We start from the raw sequence: 27,254 nt of genomic DNA, 5'->3' as shown, positions 1-27,254 counted from the left end.
TACCGAATTTATAGAGTGAAATTAAGAAGACTATGTGGATTCCCATATAAGAAAACATTTTTAATGCAAACAACCACATATGTACCGATATGAATATATACTGAATGTGAGATTTCTTACTGGGGGGACGATGGGAACACCAAGGTAACTCCAGTTACGGATCATGTCACTCTCATTTTCTATTCTGACATTCTGGATCAACCTGTCCAAATTTTCTTCCGTGGTTCCTTAGATAAAAATACGAGTGTACAGTCACATAACTGTTACCACAATCATGTCTAGGTTTCAGGTGGTACCCATGAATATAAAGCTTATTAAAGAAAAAGCAAACATTAAATTATATACCCTTTGGTCTTCTCCCAATTTCCTATTTTTCCTTATATTTTACCTTACCCAATGTCAGCTACTACTTTTGAATTTTCTAAGACTCTCTTATGATCAATAGTAAATTACTTATTATAAAGGGATTTTAGAGCTGAGTATTTTAGTATATTGATGAAATAAAGTCTCTATTACCATTAATACTGAAGATGTAAAGTAGAATCGCTCTTATTTTATCATAATTATCATGACTTTTGTTGAGAAGAACTGGAAGAAGTACTCGCATAGAATCTTTCACCTTCTGTCCTTCTGCATCAGTTCCAAGTGCCAGGTCCTTAATGACAATTAAATATAGTCAGTGACCTATAATCCAAATTCACTTTTCAGTTAAAAATATCTTAAATCCAGGGGCTCCTGGCTCAGTCAGTCAGTACAGCATGATCTCTTGATCTCAGGGTTGTAAGTTCAAGCCCCACATTGGGTGTAGAGATTACTTAAAAATAAAATCTTTAAAAAGATATCTTAAATCTTGCCACATCTTTTTTTTTTTTTTTAATTTATTTATTTGACAGAGAGAGATCACAAGTAGGCAGAGAGGCAGGCAGAGAGAGAGGAGGAAGCAGGCTCCCCGCTGAGCAGAGAGCCCGATGCAGGACTCGATTCCAGGACCCCGAGATCATGACCTGAGCTGAAGGCAGCGGCCTAACCCACTGAGCCACCCAGGTGCCCCAAATCTTGCCACATCTTAAAGTAACATTGATGATACTTCCAATGTAGGCATCACTGGTAAACTACAAATTCTACAAAATATAAAAAGTAAAAAAATAATTCAGAGAGAAACTAATTAATCTAAACCTATGCTAATATGGTAGCCCTGAGCTACATATGGTTAATGAGCACTTGAAACATGGCTAGCCTGAATTAAGATGTGCTTGTAAGTGAAAACGCCAAGATTCTTGAAGACCTGATGTGTAAAAAAGGAATGTAAATTATTTTGCTAATAATTTTTATATTGATTACATGTTGAAATAAGATTTCAAAAGCATTAGGTTAAGTCAAATAGATTATTAAAATTAACTACCTTTGTTTCTTTTTGCCTTTTGATGTGACTATAATTGACCCTTAAATAGCAAAGATTTGAAGTGTGTAGATCCATTTATACATGGGTTTTTCAATAGATAAAGCACAGAACTTTAAATGTATTTTCTCTTCCTTATGATTTTTAAAGAAACATTTCATTTTCTCTAGCTTACATTACTATAAGAATATAGTATATAATACATATAACATACAAAATATTTGTTAACTGCTTATCAGGAGGGCTTCTGGTCAACAGAACATTATTAGTGTGGGGGGAGTCAAGGTTTGGGGGGACAAAAGTTATACATGGATATTTTACTGTGGGGGGTCAGTACCTCTGATCTTCGTTCAAGAGTCAACTATACTACAATATTTAAAATTACATATGGCTTGGGGTGCCTAGGTGGCTCAGTTGGTTAAGCTTCAGACTCTTGATTTAGGCTCAGGTCCTAGTCTCAGGGTCATGGGATTGAGTCCCTATAGTTTAAGATTCTCTCTCCCTCCCCCTCTACCCTTCCCCTGCTCATGCTCTCTCTGTCTCAAAATAAATAAATAAATAAATAAAATTACATAGGGCTTGCATTCTAGTTCTCTTAGCACTGGTCTAAACATTTTTTACATTATGGTGGGGGGGGGGTTCTAAAACAAGTAAAATGCGCCAATGCAGTACACTGCAAAGTGCTGCATTAAATGTTGTCCCTACTCAGAAAGGCCTGACAATCAGAGGTATTCTGAAATAATGTTCCAAACCCTAAAATTATGACATTTAACCAGAAATGCACAATCACAGATTAGGAGGGACTACTTACTCTGATACTACTTATAGCTACCTGAAAATGCTGGTGGGGAGTGATGTATTTCTTTTTATTTATTTTTTTGTTTGTTTTTAAAGATTTTATTTATTTATTTGACAGAGAGAGAGGAGGCGAGAGAATACCAGCAGGGGGAATAGCAGAGGGAAAGAGAAAAGCCGGTTCGTTGCTGAGCAGGAAGCCGCACGTGGGACCTGATCCCATGATCCTGGGAACCTAACCTGAGCCAAGGCAGATGCTTAACCGACTGAGCCACCCAAGCACCCCTTTATTTTTATTTCTTAAGTAGGCTCCATGCTCAGTGTGGAGCCTTACATGGGGCTTGAACTCAACCCTGTAGAGATCAAGACCTGACTAAGATCAGGAGTCAGATGCTTAACTGACTGAGCCACTCAGCTGCTCTGGAAATTATGTATTTAAATACTGCCTAATTGATCCCCCTTCTAAGAGAGATTCTGCAATTTAGAACACCTTACAAAGTTCAATCCGGAAATTTATGATGACATAGGTTATTTCTTACTCTGTACATACCTGTTCACTTTTGCAGAGCTTTTCTATATTAGGTTTGAATTTACTCATGCAATCTTCTGCTAAGTTAAGATGGACAACTTGCTGAAAAAAAAAAAAACAAAACAAAAGAATTCAATTGCTTAAAGTAGTTTAATTCCTTTTTGTGCAAGTGATATTAAACTTTTGAGATAGGCCTGAAAGAAATTATGGGCTGAGGCAAAAAGGAGGTACCATGAAAAACAAGTAAAATAGCCCAAGAAAGAAGAAAAAGTAAGAATTAAGTGAGAATTAATATGGTCCACAGGGGCTAATCAACAGAGAGCAAAAATATGAATATGTGTTTAAGAGTGTTGAAAATGAAGGAAAAATGAGGGGAAAAAAAGCTAAGTCCTGAAAGCCCAGCAGAAAAATGTTTTTGAAATTACATTGTTGGTCCTTGATTAGGGTGCTGTATGATAAAAAATGACTTATAATGACTCACAGGAAAGACTGATACAGCAAAAAGAATAGTTTACCTGCCAACATGGCTTAACTGCTCCTACCTACTAATACATAACTCTGAAAGAACCAAGTAGAACAACAACTGCTGGTTAATATAATGTTGCATTTTCTTAAGTTGATAAATACAAAATTCTCTGTCTGGCTATTGAAGACAAAGACAAAAATCTGAAGCTGGATTTGGATGAGTATAGATTACATACAAAGAACACTACTGAGAAGCTTAGATATTTGGAAAATTTCTCAGACCTAGAGTAAAATTTTAGAGTATAACTAACACCAAGTATTCCATGACACCCACTATTAAACCTGACTATAGAAGTGGACAGACTAATAAACTAAAAATGGTAAAGTATCTCATACACAATATTGCTTACCTTTGTAATCTGTTTACGGAAATGAGGCATCTTTTTCATCAGTTGGGTAAGAGCACTAAGCGATGTCTAGAAAAAGAAGTCAAACATTTTTAAAGCAAACTTATAATTCAGTTATTCTATAACAATTTTTATATTTTCTTATTTCTTTTTCTTCTTCTTCTTTTTTTTTTAATTATTTCTTTTCAGCCTAACAGTATTCATTGTTTTAGCACCACAGCCAGTGTTCCATGCAATACATGCCCTCCCTAATACCCACCACCTGGTTCCCCCAACCTCCCACCCCCCGCCCCTTCAAAACCCTCAAGGTTTCTTTTTCTTTTTCTTTTTTTTTTAAGATTTAATTAATTAATTTATTTTAGAGAGAGAGAGAGAGAAGGCAAGCGCATGCCCAGAGAGGAGGGGCAGAGGGAGAGGGAGGGTCTTAAGTAAATTCCATGCTGAGTGTGGAGTCCAAAGTGGAGCTCAATCTCATAAGCCTGAGATCTCGACCTGAGCTGAAACAAAGAATCACATGCTTAACTGACTGTGTCACCCAGGAACCCCTCCGTATAACAATTTTTAAATCTTGCAGTTATATTGCTAATTTTCTAAATATCTGGCAAGTTAAAAAAAACACATTCAAGAGACTTTCAGTTTCAGTCACAATAAAGTAGCTGATATCAAAATTATTCTCTCCCCATAAATAAAAATAGAATTGGACAAAATAAATAAGACAACAACTCTCAGGCAATGGATAAGAAAAAGAGCTCACAGTTAAGATACTTAAGCAAAAGAAAGCCCAGGTGATTCTAGCACTCATCCTGGCTTTTCCCTGGGACACTTTCTAAAAGTGGTAAAAGGATAGAGAGATCAAGTAAAAAGCACTAGTCTCTCTAGACAGAGATAAGAGTTTGCGGCTAGTGAGGAAGGGTCTGGGAGGCAAGGTGCTAGAGGGAAAGAGTCAGTCACAACATAACTTGAAGATGTAACTCAAAGAGGCATTGCCTTTGGAGCCCTAGCCAAATGCTAAGCTGCGTGTGTAAAGGGCAAAACTCTTAAAGGCCTAGCACAGACAGAACAACTGCCGGGACGCTAAATGCTAGACAGGGATTTCAGAGGGATCTTAATGCCAAGAAAATACTGGTATTCTCTGATTCAAAGAAGAGTGCCAAGTGAACATCCCAGATGTGCAGTACTAGGACTGTCTTTGAGCTAAGTACAAAAGGAAATACACTCACCCTAACAGCACCTGGCATGATGTCTCAACAGAATTAAGGTTATTTATGAGCAAATTAAATGGCTGCCAGAACAGAAATCAATAGTCTTTGCAGAGAGAACATCATTTAGAGTCTCTGCAAGTATGCTAAAATATTACTGATCATGTAAGACAGAAAAAAGTGAGGGGCACCTAGGTGGCTCAGTCATTAAGCATCTGCCTTCAGCTCAGGTCATGATCCCAGGGTCCTGGGATCAAGCCCTGCATCAGGCTCCTTGCTCAGCGGGAAGCCTGATTCTCCCTATTCCACTCCCCCTACTTGTATTCCCTCCCTCACTGTGTCTCTCTCAAACAAATTTTTGTGTCAAACAAATAAAATCTTAAAAAAAGTGATCAATACCAAAGTGATAAAATAGTCAATAAATGCAGACCCAAGACAAAGAAGATATGGTATACATATACAACAGAATATTATTTGGACATTAAAAAAACCATCTTGCCATTTGAAACAACATGGATGGAGCTGGAATGTATTATGCTAGTGAGATAAGTCAGTCAGAAAAAGAAAAATACCATGATTTAATTCACATGGAATCTAAGAAATAAAACAGATGAACAAAGAATAAAAGAGATGAACCAAAAAGCAGACTCTTAACTAGAGAGAACACACAGATGCTTACCATGGGGAGGTAGGTAGGGGGATGGGTAAAATAGGTAAGAGAGATTAAGAGTGTACTTATCATGATGAACACTGAGTAATGTATGGAATTACTGAATCACTATACTGTATACCTGAAACATAACACTGTATGTCAAACTATACTGGAGTTAAAAAATAAGAGGTTGACCCAAGACCATCCAGATGTTGGGAGTTAACAGAAAAGAAATTAAAAAATAACATATTTATGTTAAAGAAAACAGGAAAAGATGGACTAAACAGATTAAAGATACAGTATTTCAACAGAAAACTAGAATTTATTTTAAAAATGCAATGAATGTCTTAGAACTAAATGCAATATAAGAAATTAAAAATACAGTGACTCTCCTACATTGCCAGCAGGACTGTAAAATGGCATAGCCACAACGGTATGGAATTTTCTTATAAAGTTAACCATACATTTACTATATGACCCAGCAATCCCACTTTTTTCCCCCAAAGATTTTATCTATTTATTTGAGCAAGAGAGAGAGCATAAGCAAAGGGAAGAGGTAGAGAAAGAAGCAGGCTCCTTGCCAAGCAGGGAGCCCAATGTAGGGCTCGATCCCAGGGTCCCATGATTATGATCTGAGCTGAAAGCAGACGCTTAATGGCCTGAGCCACTGAAGTGCCCCTCAGCAGTCCCACTCTTAATTCTTTACCCAAGTGAATGAAAACATCTGTTTACACAAAACCTGAATGTTTTATTGTGGATTTATCATAATTGCCAGCAGCCTGAAAAAAAAAAGTTCAGTTGGTTGAGCGGCTGCCTTTGGCTCAGGTCATGATCCTAGCGTCCTAGGATTGAGTCCCACATCGGGCTCCTTGCTCCGCAGGGAGCCTGCTTCTCCCTCTGACTCTGCCTTCCACTCTGTCTGCCTATGCTCGCTCTCGCTCACTCTCTCTCTGACAAATAAATAAAATCTTTAAAAAAAAAAAAAAAAAAGTTCAGTAACTGAGCCATCCAGGTGTCCCCAAAAATAACATCTTAAGTTTATTAATAGATGCTGAGTAAAATATCTAACAACATTAGCACAAAAGAGGAAGGGGGTAAATGCAGCTAAACTGTTATAAGGTTCTTAAATTATTCAGGAGATGCAAAAGTATACTTTAAGGTAGACTACAATAATGATACATTTTGAGGCGCTAGGGTGGCTCAGCTGGTTGAACGTCTGACCCTTGATTTTGGCTCAGCTCATTATCTCAAGGTCATGAGATCAAGCCCCAAGTTGGGCTCCTTGAGCTCAGCACAGAGTCTGCTTGAGATTCTCTCGTCCTTTCCTTCTGCCCCTCCCCTGCATGCACAGGCCTCTAAACAAACAAACAAATAAAATCTTAAAAAAGAAAAAAAAAAAAGGAATGTTACAGAGAAATAGTTTTCATAAACCTGGAATCAAATATCCTAAGCAAAATATTAGCAAACAGATTCAGTGACAAAGGAAAAGGATAATGCATTAAGACCAGTGCAACTTATTCCAGGAATGCACGACTGCTTTGTTATCACATTTACAGAAAAAAGGAGAAAAAAAATAATTTCAACAGATGCATTCGACGAAATCCAACCCCATTCTAATCAGAAAAACCGCAACAACAACCTGTTTTGCCAATTAAGAACAGAAGGGATAAACTTGATAAAGGATTTATCAAGGGGTGCCTGGGTGGCTTAGTCAATTGAGTGCCCAACTCTTGATTTTGGCTTGTATCATGATCTCAGGGTGGTGTGATGGAGCCCCATACTGGTCTCCACTCTGGGTGTGGAGCCTACTTGGGATTCTCTCTCTCCCTTGCCCTCTGCCTGCCCCACCCAACTGTTCTCTCTCTTAAAAAAAAAAGAAAGAAAAGAAAAAAGGAAAAAAAGGATATATCTAAAATAACCTAAAATAACATAACACTCAATGGTAAAATATCAAACATGTTTCTTCTAAGGCTGGGAATAAGACAAAGATATCCTCTATAATCAGACAAGGATATCCTCTACAATCAATTCTGTTGTACATTACAGAGCTAGGAGATATTAACCACTAAGTAAACTGTTTTAAAATATATAAAGATTGGAAAGGATCAGGCTAAATATTTTTATTCATAGATGATATTATTGCATAATCTTTTGGAATGATGGAAATGTTCTCTACCTTGATTAAGGTGGTAGTTCCAAATATATATATGTATGTATATACATATATATACATAAGTACATACATATATACATAAATATATACACACACATATATATACATATATATGTATATGTAAAAAGTTACTTAGTATACACTTAAGATTTAAGTATAAGATTTAAGATTTAAGTATAAGATTTAAGTATACACTTAAGATATATATGTATGTATATGTAAAAAGTTACTTAGTATACACTTAAGATTTAAGTATAAGATTTAAGATTTAAGTATACACTTAAGATATATACATATATATGTATATGTAAAAAGTTACTTAGTATACACTTAAGATTTATGCACTCAGGTAAATTACACCTCAAAATTTAAAAATCTAGCAAAAATGCACTGATGAAATTGCCTAAATGGCTTTTTAAAAATTAACTCGGGGCACCTGAGTGGCTCAGTGGTTAAAGCCTCTGCTTTTGGCTCAGGTCATGATCCTGGGGTCCTGGGATTGAGTCCCACATCAGGCTCTCTGCTCAGTGGGGGGTCTGCTTCCTCCTCTCTCTGCCTGCCTCTCTGCCTACTTGTGATCTTGGTCTGCCAAATAAATAAAATCTTTAAAATAAAAAAAATAAATAAACTCAATGAAGCAAGACAGACAAAATGTCGCTTGAGACTGATATTGGGCACATGGGACTTTGTTTTCTCTACTTTTGTATATACTAGAAATTTCCCAAAATGGAAAATTAAAAAGATAAAATAAAAATTTTAAACACAGGGGCGCCTGGGTGGCTCAGTGGTTTGGGCTGCTGCCTTCGGCTCGGGTCATGATCTCAGGGTCCTGGGATCGAGCCCCCATCGGGCTCCCTGCTCCGCAGGAAGCCTGCTTCCCTCTCTCTCTCTCTGTCTCTGCCTGCCTCTCTGCCTACTTGTGATCTCTGTCTGTCAAATAAATAAATAAAATCTTAAAAAAAAAAAAAATTTTAAACACATTTTAAAATTCACCATCATTATTTTTGAATGTTAAATAAAAGTCTTACCTTTCCTTCTGTTGCTTTTTTTGTTGATGAAATTTCCTTCATTAGTTTGGGAATTTCCCTGTCAAATTTGAGAAAATTCTTTAGACTTCTAAGGTGTTACTCTTTACAGAAAAATTCTAAGATTATAAAATACACTTTCATGAACTTAGTGCCTAAAAAATATGGAATAAAAATTAAAATGGGTTCACATACTCTAACACAACTGCAATATGCCGATGTCGAATTCTGACCCAGAGGTCATCATCTTCTTCAAGGATTGCCTCCTTTTCTTTCCCATCTGTTTTGTATCTACAAGTAGACAGAAATATAAATCTTTTGGATTATCCCCCACCAAAAGTGGAAGAAACATTTTTACAAACAATAATTTTAAGACAGAGCTCAAGAAATCGAACAATAGACACATTCAATCCTGTATTTTAGGATGACAGTGAATACCTACTCAAAACTAAGGCATATTGCTTGCTATTCTTACATTAGAAATCAAAGTGCTATGTCTACCAAGACATTTTTGCTTTCAAATGTTAGAGTTTAGCTCAGCAAAATGTTGTTTTATGAAACAAATATCCAACATTCTACAATCAACTCTAAGAACAAGACTAAATTTGTATTAATATCTTCTAATTGCTTCAAATACTATTTCAATGTGTTTATAACCATCAGTGCAACTATCAAATATGCATTAAGAAAAGAACAGAAATGTCACCTCCAAATGTAGGCTATTAAATACTGAAGGTGTTGCAAAGTTAACATTTTCATAAACATGTATCCAAGTAAGTAAATTCATAAACATGTATCATCTGTTTCTATATTCTTCTCTAATCCTATAACCACACCTCCTTTGAAGAATGGGAAAGGAAATGAGAGAAAACTAATGTAGTGATAAAAAACTGTGATTGCTTTAATGAGTACTATTGAAGTAAGCAATTCAAGGGGTTCATGAAATTACTCAAAATGGGCTTCCTGCCTCCCCATATGTTATTTCTCTCTTCCCTTTTTATGCAGAGACTCCTTTCATCTGTAGAGCTAGGGAGATTCAATCACCCTTGGAACTGTCAATCTCCTGAGCCAAGATTAGAAAGGACAGCTTTAAACTTTCCCAGCTCTAGATCAGATTAGCTCTAAATGTAGATTTCTACTGTATGAATACAATCACTTCTGTAACTCCCCAAATTACAGGCCCCACCTATAAAACCATTTACATATGCAGTCTTAAGTGCAGATACCCAAAGGTACAATGATTGTGCTTAAACAGAACAAACTAAGGACAGAAGCAGCCCATTTGCCATTTAAAATGCCACTGTACTTACACAACATCTTTAACCTTTGATTTATAAACAAAGATTAGGGCAGCAAGCCTAACAATACTTAAAAAAGACAACCCCATTTTAAGACTACATTTAAAGAGATCATCAAGATAAAAAATGGAATATGGATACTTAGAATTTCCTGCATTGTACTATTTCCATTAGCAACTGTAATAGAGCACAAACCATAGGGAGTTCAATCTTCCATTTTAGTCTTATCTCTGGATTTCTCTGATTCATAATAGGGATTATTGCTTTTTTGTTTAAAGCCTTTCCCTTAAGCAGGCTCCACACCCAGTGTGGACAAAATATTTATCTCTCTGGGTGTGCCTGGGTGGCTTAGTCATTAAAGTATCTGCCTTCAACTCAGGTCAAGATCCCAGGGTCATGGGATCAAGCCCCGCATCTTTGCATCAGGCTCTCTGCTCAGCAGGGAGCCTGCTTCCTCCTCTCTTTCTGCCTGTTTTCTCTGCCTACTTGTGATCTCTGTTTGTCAAATAAATAAATAAAATCTTTAAAAAAAAAAAAATATATATATATATATATTTATCTCTCAGGGCACCTGGATGGCTCAGTCCATTAAAATGTCCAAAATTCTTGATTTTGGTTCAGGTCAGATCACGTCCCATCTTGGGGGCCGTGCTGGATGTGGAGCCTGTTTAAGATTCTCTCCCTCTTTTTGCCCCTCCCTCCCAAAATTAAGTAATCAAATAAAATATTAATCTCCCTTTAAGCCCCTCATTGCAATGGCTCTGTAATGGGCATGGATTCTACTTAAAAAGAAAAAAAATATTATTTCCCTAGGTTTGCTGGCAAGGAAAGCAAGGTTTAATTTTTTTAAGAGTAAGGGAGAGACTTATTAAGTGTCCATCAGTTTAATTTTTTTTTCTTTTCTAGTTCAATACTTTTCTAAATCTCTTGAGCAATGCAGGTTTAGAAACCTAAAGGACAAGACAGGTAAACAGTATCTCTTCTGAAAATTCTGAATAAACTGCTTGAAACTATTTTTGTATTAGAAAAACTGTAATACTGATTTCTCCATGTCACTAGTCATTAATATAAATTACAGAGAAAAATTCAGAAGCCAGGATTTGACCAGAATGCAAATAAACATACAATAGAAAATACATAAATACAATACATACAGTAGAAAAAAGATTTTTTAATTAAAATCACTAAGTTAATTTGAACATAAAATTTCAGAAAACTAAGTTTCCTTTTTACCACTGTGCTTAAACAGTAAATCGTAGATGAAAAATGCCAATTTGTACTTAGAGATTATGATATCAAAATGTAAATATAAACATATATGTACACCTGTATACCCTCATAATGATTCACAATAATACAGTAAAATAGTTCCCTGATAGAAAAGCTACATCACTTTTCATTTAGCTTTCTATTTGGCATTACTTTTAAAGTAAATATGCTTATACCAGAGTTAACAGGTACCAAATTAGTAACATTATGCCTATTCTCAATAGTAAACCTATTCAGTTTTCTAGTCTTCTAATCTTCTTAAATACATTATATTGACAAGTCATACACACAGAACCTTTTTTGTATGTGATCTGGAATAATTATGGCCTAAAAAGTTTGAATATGATTTCCACTTCAATAAATATATAGTAGTTGGCCTGGTATTTACTCTGAACATAAGCAAAAAGTCCAAATTCTACTTGTTTAAATGTAGCTTTGTTATACACATAGTTAAGGAAGCAACTACACCAAAAAAGCTTCAAAGCAGTCAAATTACCCATTAACTTACAAGGTCCAGATATTTTTAATACGTTCTGATTACAGGGTAAGAGAATGATAAAGTTTCTGAATATCAAAGTTACAGGGGCTTTAGATTTCTGGTGCCTAAATGAATCATTAAATGCTCAAATCCTATATATCCTGTTTGTATATGCCCTTTATATGCCCTTCAAGTTATACTTGCTTGTATGTATCATTCTCAATTGGCAGTAGATCATATGCCATTGCCTGAAAGGTCAGTTCATGCAGGACAGTGGACACAGGATCAAAGCCACGATCAATTATTATGAGCTGGGAATGAGTTTTACCCTGGAATAACAAGATAAAATTATCTTCAGAAACTTCAATTTCTTTGTGTGAACACCTTGTTAATATCTCAGAAAACAAAAGCAAACTTTTCCTAAGTTCTGTCTCATTCTTAAGAATGTGAAGTTCTATTAAAATGGAAAAATCGGAGTGGCACAGTAAGGGGAAAAAACAAGACTACAAAAACAAAAGCTTTCATAATTAGATTAAGGGGCTATATACAATAAAACAATATTGTGAAAACTCATTTTTAAAAAAGTAACATTTGCCCTGCACTAAAATTCATTTTCTTAGGAATTCAGCTCCATAAACTAAAACTGATAGAAATTATGAACAGCAGTTACTACTAAGAATCTAAGCACATGTGCTAAGCAAAAAATAAGTAATTAAATTATCATAGCAACCCTGTGAGGCAGTATTATTATCTGCATTTGATGAGGGTATTAAGCTTAAAATTCAGTAACTTGCCCAAATTACACAGCTAGTAAGTGGCAGAATGGAGATTCCAATCCAGGTCAGTTTCACTCCATGCCTGTGCTCTTAACTGTTATACTATTAAAAAGACTATACTGATGCCAACGAAGATGGCAAATCAAAATGAAAGTCTTGTTATTAATTTACAAACATCACTAATCATTAAACAGTGAATAATAGTTCTGGGAAAGGTATTGTTATTATCAGTATCTTTGATACTTCATTTCAGAAAGTAATAAATTCTTTGGGTTACTATTTAAAGCAGTAAGAAGTAACTATAACTCCATGCAAGTGATAAATCACTAAGTTCTCCTCCTGAGACTAATACTACACTATAGGTTAACTTGAATTTAATTAAAATCTTAGAAGAAAAAAAAATAACTACAACTCATTAGACAAACATTGCCTATTTATTTACATATATGAGACACAGGTAAATTACATGAAATAGACCTTTAAAAAAATGTTTAATTAACTGTTTGCTCATTTAAACCTTGAGCCAGTATGGTACAGTGGTTAAAAGCACATACTCTGGAATCACACAGATCCAAGTCTTGACCATTATCTTGCTGTAAGACTTTGGACAAACTGTTTAACCTGTTAGTATCTCAGTATTCTCGTTTGTAAAACAAAATAAAACTAGAACTTCTGCTGTGTAATATTATTGTAAGATTTAATGTAATAACACCATAATACATTTAGTAACTAGCACAGTAAGGGGAAAAAACAAGACTACAAAAACAAAAGCCTTAGTAAGCCTTCAATATATCTAAGTTGTAAGTACTCAAAAACACAAACAGGAAAAAGACAGTGCAATATAAGTGTTATATCAAGGCTTGGGGTTATGACAATATGTGGAAGGAAGTATCATTTGACCTGAGGAGCATTCAGGAAATGCTTCTGAAAGGAGGTGACACTTCATCATGTCTTTAAGTGAAGGAAAAGTATCAAGTGTTTGAAGGAAAAATGGAAAGGACAATTTTTGTGTGTGTGTGCCTTTTGTCTTTTTTTTTCCATTGAAATTATGAAGGACAAAAGGATATTTACTAACATACTGATCATATATCTCTTCCCTCATTCAACATACTTTACTGACTATTACATTACTATGCTATATACCGAGCCACTGTCTTCTTAACTATAACCAGAATGGCTTTCACCAGACCTCTAGTAACTTTTAAAGTTCTAAACTAACATTACATCTAAGCTTACACCCACTCATTCCAGTGCAGTTGTCTGTGAATTTCCCTTTTTCATTATGCCTCTGCCAAAGAATCTGGTTATCTAAGCAATAATGTCCCTCTTCTATAATACTGTACTTGTGCTTTAAGCTAAAGAGTCTATTCCTATGTGGTGCATTCCAAGATTCCAGTTAGAAAAAGTTTAAGCCCCTGCCTACATTCCCATTACATGCTATGTATTATTCTTTTCATTCCACTTATTAAATAACACTGTATCAGTGGTTCCCTTGCCCATCTCCTCTTAGTTCTAACTTAGCAACAATTTCTTCCACTCATTTCATATGGGTCCCTATCCCCCTAGCCCCACCTCCTTCCGTCTCCTCAGATTCTTCATTCTCTAACCCAAGCCTAAATGCAGTAGTCTCCAAATCCCAATCTTAGTCTCTGATTATATTATCTTCATAAGATAACAACTGCTGCCATTTATTAAATTCCTATATGTGCCAGAAACATTATTTCACCTAATCTTCACACCAACCAAGCAAGCTATACATTTATTTCATCCATTTTATAGATGAAAATACAACTGAAAGTAGATAATTTGTGCAAAGTCAGACCTAGTAATAATAACTGTGTTTATTGTTTACTCAGTAGTAAGCATCATTATGAGAACTTTAACAGTAAAAACTCATTTAACCCTCTCTCTACTTTAAAAAAGATATTCTTATTTTTACAGATAAAAAACCTTAGGAAATTACATAAGAAGTTACATAATTTAACCAAAGTGACGTATCTATGAATTAAATGGCAAAGCCAGGATTTGGATACAGTGCTCACTTCAAAACCTGTATCTTCCCCACAAAACCACACTATTAAGCTTTCAGCTATCATCTACGTTAATGATTCCCAAATCAGTACTGGAAAATGAACACTAGTTTTTGTTGTTGTTGTTTATGAAGAAATAAGACAGACTTTGTGCATAATCACTATTTGCCTTTTATACACTACCTTTATTAGGCTCTTTTCATCAATCTTGTAGTAGTTTTCAAGTTTTTTTTCAACAAGCTGGGCAAGCTTACTGGCGTTATCTAGAGGTTTACTGAAAGTGGAAAAAATGTTCAAACAATTATCTTTCTTTCAAAACATGTTATAATATCATAAAGCTGAATTCTAAAATTAAACAACACAATTTATTAATTTAAAAGAGTTTATAAACAGAGTTCAGATAATAATATATCAAATATAATGTTATACCAATTTGTCTGGATTTTACAAATGTAGACCTTATCATATGTACTTAAGACTTTCTTAATGTAAAAAAAATAATATAAATAAAATTGCAGTTCCCTTTATTCCCTTCCCAATTCCTAGGTTTCTCCTCTACCTCTATCCAACGCCCAATGGCAACCACTATCATGAATTTGGTGTGTATTCTTCCTGTTAATGCTGTTATATATATTTACTATTTTATAAATGTTTAATAGTATATGTTCTATATATGATTGAGATCTATCTATGTTGACATACATCAGATTAATTCATTGTATTCCATCATATAATTATACTGGATTTCATGCATTCATTCCCTTAAAGATAGACATTTTTTAAAAAGATTTTATTTATTTGACAGAGATCACAAGTAGGCAGAGAAGCAGGCAGGGGCGGGGGCAAGCTCCCTGCTGAGCAGACAGCCAGATTCAGGGCTCGATCCCAGGACCCTGGGATCTTGACCTGAGCCGAAGGCAGAGGCTTTAACCCACTGAGCCACCCAGGTGCCTCTAAAGATAGACATTTAAGTCATTCTTAATTTCATACTATTTCAAACAACCCTGAAACAATTATCTTTGTAAATAAGTCTCCACGTACGTTTTTCTACATCTAAAAGTATAATTGCTGAGTCATAAAGTATATATTTTTTACATTTTTAGATATTAGCATATTACTCTCCAAATTAGTTGACCTATTATCCTTCCTCCTAGCAGTGAGATTTCCTAATGTGTTCTCTAACATCTAATCAGATTTCAAATATAATCTTTTGCATAAAATTTTTATATCACTCTCTACTAAAATGATAAAATCACAGTCTAAATTACATCTTCATGACCAGTTACATTTGTGTTGCTTTTGAGTCTACAAGAAAAATGCTGGGAAAGGCTCCTCAATTAGCACACCAATCTCAAAAACGGAAGGTTGTGAGGGATTCAAAGTTAAAAGACTCTTTAGGTTTACTACCTTAAAAATAAATAAAGCAGCAACTACATATAACAATTTATTACACATTTTGCTTTAAAATGTTTTCAAGGGGAAGTAATTTTCTGTTTGAATTACACTTTAACAATCCATAAGATATAACTGGATTATTCTATAACTATTGTAGTAATTCAAGACAGGTCCATTGGTGAGCCTTTAAATTATTAATTGGTTATATTTACTCATCCTGAACAGAGCCAACACCAAGAGCAGAAACTTGAACAGCAACTGAACTCTAGCAGAAGATAAACCACTTAGCTCTATTCCCTGAGTTCAGAATGTAATTAGTTTATCACCTATAAGAAAAAGAATGTTTTCAGGGCGCCTGGGTGGCTCAGTGGGTTAAGTCTCTGCCTTCGGCTCAGGTCATAGTCTCAGGCCTGAGACTCTCGGGCTCTCTGCTCATCAGGGAGCCTGCTTCACCCTCTCTTTCTCTGCCTGCCTCTCTGCCTACCTGTGATTTCTCTCTCTGTGTCAAATAAATAAAATTAAAAAAAAATGTTTTTAATATCTGATGTATGTATGAGTAGAGCTTATTAGGTAGCATCTGAATTAAGGAGATTTGTTATATTTTTCTAAGTAATTAACAGATATTTTTAAGAGTAATGTAACTTAAAGTATCACACTGAACAGTTCAGCCAACTAACCTGACCAATGCCAATGTTTAAATTAAAGAAAATTCTAAAAGAGAAATGAGCGACAATGCTTATTAGTTGTACCATTGTATATTTACTATTATCATTTTATTGGTGCCATTCACTATTCTGAATGCTTTACAGAGTTCATAGATAAGGAAGCTGAGGGCAAAAGGGCTACACAGCTAGCAATTAGCAGAGATTAAAATCCAAGCTGGTTACATACAAAACAGATGACTCTCAGAACATAATGTTGAACGAAGAGGCCAGAAAAAAAAAATAATCATATGACTCCATTTTCACCAAGTTCGACATCATGCAAACCTAAAATATGTGTTAGAAGTCAGGATAGTAGTGACTTTTGGGGAGGAGGAAGGGGGTGGTCATCAAGGGGGATCGTGAGTAGAACCTCTGAGATGCCATGTATGTTCTATTTCTTGACCTTGATGGGGTTAGTGGGATATGTTCACTTTGGAATGATTTATCAAGCCATACACATATAATTTATGCAATTTACACTAAATTTTATTTTTAAAAAGCAAATAAATAAAGGTACATAGTATTAAAGTCAAACTTCATCTCTTAAAAAAAAAAAACAGTAATCTATTTAAAATGGCCACTGGAATTAGATACTATAAATACTTTGAGGGACACTTGGGTGATTCAGTTGGTTTGGTGTGTCTGCCTTCAGCTTGGTCATGATCCCAGGGTCCTGGGATGGAGTCCCACATTCAGACTCCTTGCTTGGGGGGAGCTTGCTTCTCCGTCTGCTTGCCACTCCCCTTGCTTGTGCTCTCCCTCTCCGACAAATAAATACATACATACTTCAACACTAAAACCACTATTCAGATAATATGGCCATTCAAATTCGGTGAAAATTTAATAGAACATTAATTTTAAGACTGTATTCTCTATATGGCAATAGAGACATTTCCTAAACGTTCCTTAAACCCATGAAAAAGTATTTGCAAATCATATCAAAATAATTTTTAAAAAGAGTTTATTTATTTATTTGACAGAAAGAGAAATCACAAGTAGGCAGAGAGGCAGGCAGAGAAAGATGGGGAAGCAGGCTCCCTGCTGAGCAGAGAGCCCAGTGCAGGGATCGATCCCAGGACACTGAGATCATGACCTGAGCCGGAGGCAGAGGCTTAATCCACTGAGCCACCCAGGTGCCCCATACTAAATTTAAGCACTGAAATTTAGTAACAGAGGCTATAAGTTGCTCTGAAATTTCAATCTTAAACTTTATTTTTAAAATTTTTAAAAAAGATTTTCTTTCTTTATTTGAAAGAGCAAGCGAGCACAGGTAGGCAAGAGCATTAGATAGAGGGAGAGGAGAAGCAGGCTCCCGGCTGAGCAGAGAGCCCTGGGGCTCGATCCTAGGACCTGGAGATCATGACCTGAGTCAAAGGCAGACGCTTAACCAACTGAGCCACCCAGGTACCCCTCAACCTTAAACTTTAAATCTTCTATATATACAGCATAATTCTACATGGACAATAAACTGCAAACCAATAAACATAAGCACAGAGACATTACCTACCTCTACACTGGAGACCAAGGAAGCATAACAGTGTTTTTTACCTTTTAAGTGTTTTTTAAGCATAATAGTGTTTTTTACCTTTTATATCTTACTCCAGGATTTTCATCCAGGGTAGCACACACTGTAACTATCTGCTCAGCCATTGCTTCCATAACGGCATCTTTTCCATTTGCATTACTAGGGTCTGGACTGTAACAGTAATAGAATGCATCCGGTACATCAAGAGTATAAACCTAAGTTAGGCCAAGAAAAAAAAAAAAAAGGTCAAACTGTTGTTAATTTGGTGATGTAATGAAAAAAAAATCAATCAAGGAAAATGCAGCTATTATTTGGAAATCAAAAGAAATTACTTGCACTAACCACGCTGATTCCTGAGACCACTGTGTCTTTACCTTAATCAACTCTCATTTTCTCTGTCCTCTTGATTTCATCCTTATTTCTTTTCTCACTCTCTCATTTTCTCCTTAGTCTACCTCTCTCCTTCAGTTCTTGTTTCATATATAGATTGTACTGTTTGTTTTTTCACTACCTGTGCAACAGATGAAGGAATCTGAGGTAGTCAAACTAAAATAAAAATCTAATACCTGGCACAAATACAACAAAGACAAAACTGGTCTATATATTTGACATACATTAAAAATCTTAATCTATTAGAGAATAACCTAGAACCTTTCCATAATTGAGATGTTTCTTTAATTCTTTAGCTTATACTCTTCATGTCTTTAAAATAGAAACATATTTTCCAAAATCACAGTATTGTGCCAGACATAGTAATTGGTCTAATCACAGATATAATGAAACCTCAAAGACACAGTCATTCAACTAACAAAAGCATTTACTTATGTATAAAGAACTGGATTAGAGATTTACTATTATTGTGTTATTCAAAGAGTACAAAAGAAGAAGTTCTCTAATGGGGGTTGGAAGTTCTCTATTAAACTTATTTTTATTTTTCTTTTTAAACAAAATATGTTAGCATATTTTGTAGCAATTCCTCTTAGCCTAGGATAACGTATTGAGTGTAAAAATAGGTATGTAATAAATATTATAGGTCAACTACTGAAATATGAATAACCCTCCTTGTGAAAGTTTCCTTTCACTGTACAGTCATTCCTCTCTCTGAACCTAACACATAACCAAGAGCAACAGGCTGAACGCAGAATGAGAGTTAGCCATAACTAATCCACTTCTGTCTGTGTTGCTCAAAGTTTTGGCTGTTGTATTAACTTCCAAAAAGCACTCCTTAGAGTACACTATAACACAATGGTAGATAATATCTGTTCAAAAATACTGCCCTGGGAAGACATGAACAGACATTTCTGCAAAGAAGGCATGCAAATGGCCAACAGACACATGAAAAAGTGCTCAACATCTTGGCATCAGGGAAACAAAAATCAGCCACAATGTGATACCACCTTATACCAGTCAGAATGGCTAAAATTAGCAAGTCAGGAAACAACAGATATTGGGGAAGATATGGAGAAAGGGGAACCCTCCTACACTGTTCGTGGGAATGCAAGATGGTGCAGCCACTCTGGACAACTTAAAAAGTTGAAAATAGAGCTATTCTACGACCCGGCAATTGCACTACTGGGTATTTACCACAAAGATACAAACGTAGTGATCCGAAGGTGCATGTGCAACCCAGTGTTTACAGCAGCAATGTCCACAATAGCCAAATTATGGAAAGAGCCCAGATGTCCATAGACAGATGAATGGATAAAGAAGATATCGTATATAGATACAGTGGAACATTATGCAGCCATCAGAAATAAAATCTTGCCATTTGCAATGATGTGGATGGAACTAGAGGGGAGGGAGTAAGCTAAGTGAAATAAGTCAGTCAGAGAAAGATAATTATATATGATCTCACTGATATGTGGAGTTTGAGAAATGAGACAGAGGATCATAGGGGAAGAGAGGAAAAAGTGAAACAAGATGAAACCAGAGAGAAAAACCATAAGAGGCTTTTTTTAAAAAATAAATTTTAAATTTTTTATTAACATATAATGTATTATTAGCCCCAGGGGTACAGGTCTGTGAATTGCCAGGTTTACACACTGCATAGCACACACCTTCCCCAGTGTCCATAACCCAACCACCCTCTCCCTAATCCCCTCCCCCCAACAACCCAGACTCTCAATCTCTGGAAACAAACTGAGGGTTGCTAGAGTGGAGGGGGGTAGGTGGGGTGGGGTGGCTGGATGACGGACACTGGGGAGGGTATGTGCTATGGTGAGCACTGTGAATTGTGTAAGACTGATGAATGACAGACCTGTGCTCCCAAAACAAATAATATATTATATAGTAATTAAAAAAAAAAACCTTACTGGCCTGGGGTACCTAGGTAGCTCAATCAATTAAGAGTCCGACTTGATTTGGCTCAAGTCATGACCTCAGGGTTGTGAGATCAAGCCCTGGGCTGGGCTCTGCACTGGGTGTAGAGCCTCCTTCAGATTCTCTCCCTCTCCCACCCCAACACCCTTGCTCTTTAACTCTCCTCTCTATCTCTATTCTTAACAAAAAATACTGCCCTTTCCTAAAGGGCCTCTCACTCACTGGAGTCAGCCTTGGCTATGGTCATTGTAATATGAATAGAAGTGACATGTGCTACTCCCCCTCAAAAGCTTTAAAAGTCATTCTGCATACATGGGTGGGGGAAGCCATTGTGTGACTCCACCATTTCTCTTTTCCCTCTGCTATGTCCCAGACAAGGGCTGTTCCTTCAGCCTCAGTGCTGGAATGAAGATATACAGAGCAAAGCCCCAGGCAAACCATAATGGACAATAACATGAATGAGAAATAAACTTGGTTGTTGTTAATATACTGAGATTTAAGGAGCTGTTACCACAGTTTAAATTAATCTAAGCTACCTAATATTCCAATGAACCCAAGAGAAATTTGGAGTTGGTTTTCATTCTACCCTCAAATTTTTTCCATTTTCTTCCTTTTCCTCTTCTCCACTTTCCATCACCACCATTACATGTTCCTTTAAACTATTACCAAATACTTTCTTCAACTTTATGACCCATAATCAGCTCCTTAAATAAAGACTTTCTCAGGGTGCCTGGGTGGCTCAGCAGGTTAGAGCCTCTGCCTTCGGCTCAGGTCATGATCCCAGGGTCCTGGGATGGAGTTCCACATCGGGCTCTCTGCTTGGCGGGGAGCCTGCTTCCTCCTCTCTCTCTGCCTGCCTCTCTGCCTACTTGTGATCTCTGTCAAATAAATAAATAAAATCTTAAAAAAAAAATTAAAAAAAATACTTTCTCCATCTCCATCTATTTTTCTTGCTAATCTATAACTGGCTTAGCTCTATTTCTACGTAGACACACTCTAGTACCCTCTATACTAACTACACCAGATTCTTTGTACTCCCTAAGGTCCACTGTAATGAAACTCCCCTATATTATTGAATGCTTTCCATCTAACTGCTTTAATGTGTATGTGATAGCACTAATTATCTTAAACCCTCTGAGAGGGAAAGAGAGAGGTTTCTTTAATCTCTGACTCAAATTCAAGAGTGAATCAACCTCCTTCCTCTCCATGCAACCTCTAAATGTGCTTAACATCCAGCTTTTCTTTGGAGCACTATCATACCTGATTTTGACAATCTCTCCTCAGTGATTTCCTGACTTGTACTTTTCCTTAAAGACATTAGGAGGAGTTCCATGGTCTTCTGTATCAGTGCATTTTCCACCACTATTCTTGGTGGGACCTGGAGCCTCCTACAACACAGTCCCAACCTACCTTAGAGATAGACTTATCTATTTTATCTTCACTCCTTATAATCTGTACTACTGCTGTTTCCCTGCACTTTTCTGCTTCTGTATCTTTGCATTCAGGCTATTTTCACTTTCCTCTTCTTTCCCTCTTCATTACTACCTTATGAAATTCTATCCATTCATTAAATATTTTCTCATTCTCCTAGTATGAATTAATCTCTCTTTTCTTGTGGTAGACTGTGAGCTGCCTCCCCCCAAACCACTCTTCCCTTAATTTTCAGTAACCATACCAATTCTTTGGAGGAAGCAGCTACATATGCCTACATAAAAGACTACATTTATATATTTAAGTATACCCACATGACTAAATTTTAGCCAACAAGACATAAATGAAATCTATATATTTCCTTTTTTCTCTCTTTCACCCGGCTTCCTCAAATAAAGATGAAATGATTCTACAGTTACCTTGGACCATGAGGGTCATGCCTAGAGTAGGCCCTTGACAATTCTGTAGAGCCAGCATACCAGCCATACATAACCCATTTCCTGACTTCTTTTACATTAGGAAAAAATAAATTTCTATCTTGTTTAAGCTACTGAAAGTAAATTTTTCTATTCTATGCAGTTAAACCTAATCTTAATTGATATCTTTTTGAAGATGTATAAATTCTTTGGATTTCTATTATAGCACTTGTGTGTGTGTAGGGCATATACCATGCCCAGTAGAGCAAACCACTTGGCATCTAGCAGATGATGTCCATTGCACAAGATCTTGATAAATGTTCATATATGCCTACACTCATAGCTCAAACCACTTAGTTGTATTTAATTTATACCTTCACTCATAAATGAACAAGAGTTCAAAATATTTTCACTATAATTTCTCCGTAACAGTTAAATTTACTAAGTAAACCCTCGGAAGATATTTATCAAGGAAATAAAGGCAAAACTTGATAAGGGAATAAAAAAGTAGACAGGACCTTAAATAATCACAACATTTTGCAAAGACCAGTAAGAAGACTCTCATGAGATTTCTCTATATAGACAAAGACAAGTTATTTCCATCAACAATCAGATTGGTCAGAAAGCTACACAAATCTCTCCTTCAAATACAGCAACTGCAGAATTTTAATGAATTCTGAGACTAAAACTATATTTACCATTTGTACAGCAGATGCTCTGGATATGCTTGTAATATTTCTCATACTACCATTTATATCCCACATCATTTAGGAAGCCTATTTCACCCTACATTAACCTTACATATCACATTCAAAGGAATAGGTCTAAGGTAACCTTTGGAAACAGTCTAATGTTAAACAGGTATCTTAAAATTTTATGATTTGGATTTTAATTTTTCTTTGCCCAAAACAGCAACAGCTTAAAGGAAAAAACCCTTTTCTAGGACCTTCCTGTCTTTTAATATATTGACCTTATAGTTCCAAACAACAGTGAGCTATTACAATTCTATGAAATGCTAGAATCCAAATACAGAGAACAGAGCACATCAGAGCTGAGCAATGTACTAGCTGTTTGATTTGGAGCAAGCTACTTAACTTTTTTGATTTCCCCATCTTTAAAATGAAGATAGGATTACTATCTATTCATAGAACTATTATGAGAATTTACATGAATATATTTATTGAAAACAGGAAAGAGTCTGGCACATGGAGAATACGATGTAGGTATTTCCTATCACCATTATTATTATTATTTTTTTTTATTTTTTTTTTTTCTTAAAGATTTTATTTATTTATTTGACAGAGAGAAATCACAAATACACTGAGAGGCAGGCAGAGAGAGAGAAGGAAGCAGGCTCCCTGCTGAGCAGAGAGCCCGATGTGGGACTCGATCCCAGGACCCTGAGATCATGACCTGAGCCGAAGGCAGCGGCTTAACCCACTGAGCCACCCAGGTGCCCCACCATTATTATTATTAATTGAAGGCTTATAACTATTCCAATGTCAAAATGAACTTTAAAAGTTAAAAATTTCATAAATTAAGATAATCTCTATAATGTTACAGAAAATATTTATTGATGAACATTTGTTTTAATATCACAAATGGTCACAGAAGCTAAAACGATTTCTTTTGAGTCATCTAACATAGACTGCTCAAAATCTTTTGATTTCATAATCTAACAGTGCTGTAAAACTTGACATACACAGCACTTAGCAACAGCCATGAAATTTAAGCTCCACTTTCATGTTCTCTTCCAATTTATGCTCATATCCTTTCCCTTATCATGAGAAATGATTATTTGTGAATTGTTCAAAATCACCAAATACACATACTAAAATCTATTATGAACTAAAATTAAAAATAAAAAGAGAAAGTACCTGAGACTCGAGTGGAATGAAGGAAATATTTATTTCTTTACATCTTCTTATTGACTTGGAACAAGAAGCTTTAATTTTGTTAAAGAGACTATCAGGGCAAACTGAGAGAGAGGAAGAAAAATCAAAACATGTAACTCCATCTAAATTTTTATTCTTTTGAATAAATCATTTAAACATCCAAGAATATTTATTTTTTACATATAAATTAGTGACTTTTACAAAGTAATTTACTAAGAGGATGAGATAATATGCAAATATTCTTCTTCCCTTTACAGAGCAGATATTCTAGCCAAGAGGGCTGTAATAGAAATTCCATTTTCTCCATTCATAGGCACCATAAGCTAAGATTATTTCCTTAAACTGATGTTTACGCAGTAAACTAAAATTATCAGGACAGAAAATCAGGTCCAAACCCATGACTTAATAAACTTTTACAGGACTTTCAGAACTTGTTAGGAATTTATACTACTTTTCTAAATCTGCCACTAAGTGCAACCATACCACACAAATTGTTAGTTTTTTTCCTTGTATGTATTAGAAGAACTTCTCTAATGTCAGGAAATCCTAAGACTAATAAATTCTGGACCTTAGAGTCTATTCCTTCCAAAACCACCTTTAATCTAGGTTGGAACATAACCACTGGGTTCTAGAGTCTTTTAACATTATATTCTTTAGCCTTAAGTTTCCTTAAGTTAAGAGGCTTCACATTCATTAAATTTTATCAATTCCATAAACACGAATTTCTATATAATAAAATTATTTAAAAGATAAATAGTATGGCATGATACTTTTAAAATGAAAACTACTACAGGCATGAAATAAATAATAACTTACAGGAAAAACAATATACTATTTAAAATGATGAATCTCTAATAGCACAGACCAAGGCTGCACTTAGATGAATGGCAATTTCATTTTGCAGTTTTATTATGTAAGGTATAACATAAAGCAGAATTATATGTGTTTCTAGACTTCTCTGTGATTCTTTACTTTAGCTGCTTTCTATTTGAACATATGGTATGGTAAGAGAAATGTGACAGATTCTCTCCATTAATATTTGCCAAACAGATGGCAATTTCTTCCTACTCTCCCAAAGGGTCTTATTTTTGATTATATAATCAAATACCCAATTAAAACTTTAATTAAAAAAAATTTATCCTATCATCAGCATAAAATTTGAGGGACAGCCTTCACCACCAACCCCCTACCACTGTATACCAGCAAAACATGGCTAATTCAGAATTTAATTTTCTATCACCTTAAATGAGTTAGAATATGATCTTATATCTTTAGATTCTTTCTAACCTAATTAGAATAAGCAATAAATAGAAAATCATAGTACTATAATAGTATTATAAGAAATAACTAATAATTGATAGATTTTAAACAATGAAATAATACTTCTACAAAGCTACTTACAGTCAGTGAAGTATATATATGCTGCTTTGTATTTGTTCTCAGATTTACTTGCAAAATCACGTAAAAAACAGTCTACAGACTTAAAAAAGGTTAGATGTTAATATACATATAATCAAATACTAATTTAAATATGCTAGGTGTTTGAAATAACCAAGATTATTCTTTTTTATAATGAAACAAAATCTTAACTTTCCAAAAGTTTACTTTATAAACTGACTTTTTTTTAAATGCTATTTTGTCTAGCCAGTAATAGTGAAAAACCCAAGTAGTAAGGTCATACATTATGAACAGAGGTTTCAGCAATGAGAAGATCCAGGAACAATTCAGTGACAGGGAAGCTAAACATAAGATTAGAAGGTAACAAATCAAAGAGTTGAGAAGCCAATGAATATACTAGAAAGGTTATCTACCCGGATAATGAAGCCACTGGCTATGATTGAAGAGGAGCTGAAGAGAGTTAACAGTGAGCTAGGCGTAAAACTGTCAAGGGATAATGAAAGACCCAGAGGTTGGGAAATGACTGCAAGGAGAAGGAATGGCAGGTAATACAATCTGGTAGTTCTTACATGCCTCAGTGCTGATAATTTTACTTATTTATTTAATTTTTTTAGTGTTGGTAGTTTTAAAGATACAATGGTTTGGCAGCAAAAATGAAGAATTTAGAATTTAATGCTCTCTCCTCCATCTATTCCGTTATCTCCTTCTGGAAGTCCTAAAACTACTTCTGTTAGATCTCATGGCTCTATACAGCAAGCCTCTTATCTTTCCCCCATAATTTCCATGACTTCTTTTTTTTCTGCTTTGAGATGTTCCATTTTGAACTTCTAGGCTACTAATTCAAATTTTGGGATGCCTGGTGGCTCAGTTGGTTAAGCAGCTGCCTTCGGCTCAGGTCATGATCCCAGCGTCCTGGGATCGAGTCCCACATCAGGCTCCTTGCTCGGCAGGGAGTCTGCTTCTCCCTCTGCCTCTGCCTGCCATTCTGTCTGCCTTGTTCACGCTCTCTCTCTCTGACAAATAAATAAATAAAATAAATCTTTAAAAAAAAAAATAAAAGTTTGGCTTTAGGTATGAGCTCAATCACTGATCATAAACTGAAATATTCCTTTGACATAAAAAATTTATTTACATACATGATTATATGCATAAATACATGTGTGCATATGTATAAATAAATGTATGCCATAAAGAAGTCACTAAGATAAAGGATTAATCCAAGATTGTTTCTTTTATGTACATTTCTGTCATCCCCAAAAATATGACTGTACAGGAACATCACTGAGTAACAAATTACTCAAAGAAACGCTACTGTTTTATACAATTAAATTCTGCTTCCATATATGGGGGGAGGGGAGGGAATTCTTTCACTTATATATATTCTCATTGAGAAGAGTGCAAATGAAACAATTTCCTAACATAGAAAAACTTTTCCTAAGCAAACTAGTTTATGGCACTATTTTTCTAATAAAGAATGTTTCATTTGAATTTTCTATGAGAAAATGAGGTCAATGGTAAATGATGAACATAACTTTTAAAGATTCAAAATACTGGGTGCCTGGGTGGCTCAGTGGGTTAAAGCCTCTGCCTTCGGCTCAGATCATAATCCCAGGGTCCTGGGATCGAGCTCCGCTCAGGCTCTCTGCTCAGCAGGGAGCCTGCTTCCTCCTCTCTCT

At 35.4% G+C, this 27,254-nt stretch overlaps 1 protein-coding gene across 2 annotated transcripts in view; it reads right to left on the bottom strand.

Moving 5' to 3' along the window:
* STXBP3 (syntaxin binding protein 3) overlaps positions 1–27,254 on the bottom strand; it is a 63,186-nt gene that overhangs the window by 15,476 nt on the left and 20,456 nt on the right. For both annotated transcript variants that reach the window (XM_059375608.1, XM_059375607.1), the window contains exons 5-15: positions 25,582–25,660; positions 24,163–24,263; positions 18,180–18,334; positions 14,679–14,769; positions 11,894–12,018; positions 8,840–8,935; positions 8,648–8,705; positions 3,599–3,664; positions 2,745–2,825; positions 517–655; positions 121–227 (exon numbers count right to left, since the gene is read on the bottom strand). In XM_059375608.1, coding sequence (XP_059231591.1) covers positions 121–227; positions 517–655; positions 2,745–2,825; positions 3,599–3,664; positions 8,648–8,705; positions 8,840–8,935; positions 11,894–12,018; positions 14,679–14,769; positions 18,180–18,334; positions 24,163–24,263; positions 25,582–25,660 — 1,098 coding nt within the window. The remainder of the gene's footprint in view (positions 1–120; positions 228–516; positions 656–2,744; positions 2,826–3,598; positions 3,665–8,647; positions 8,706–8,839; positions 8,936–11,893; positions 12,019–14,678; positions 14,770–18,179; positions 18,335–24,162; positions 24,264–25,581; positions 25,661–27,254) is intronic.

This window comes from Mustela nigripes, chromosome 14 (assembly GCF_022355385.1).
Source record: "Mustela nigripes isolate SB6536 chromosome 14, MUSNIG.SB6536, whole genome shotgun sequence".
NCBI lineage: Eukaryota > Metazoa > Chordata > Mammalia > Carnivora > Mustelidae > Mustela > Mustela nigripes.
Note: the sequence above shows the minus strand (reverse complement) of the source record. Positions and strands in the feature narration are given on the sequence as shown.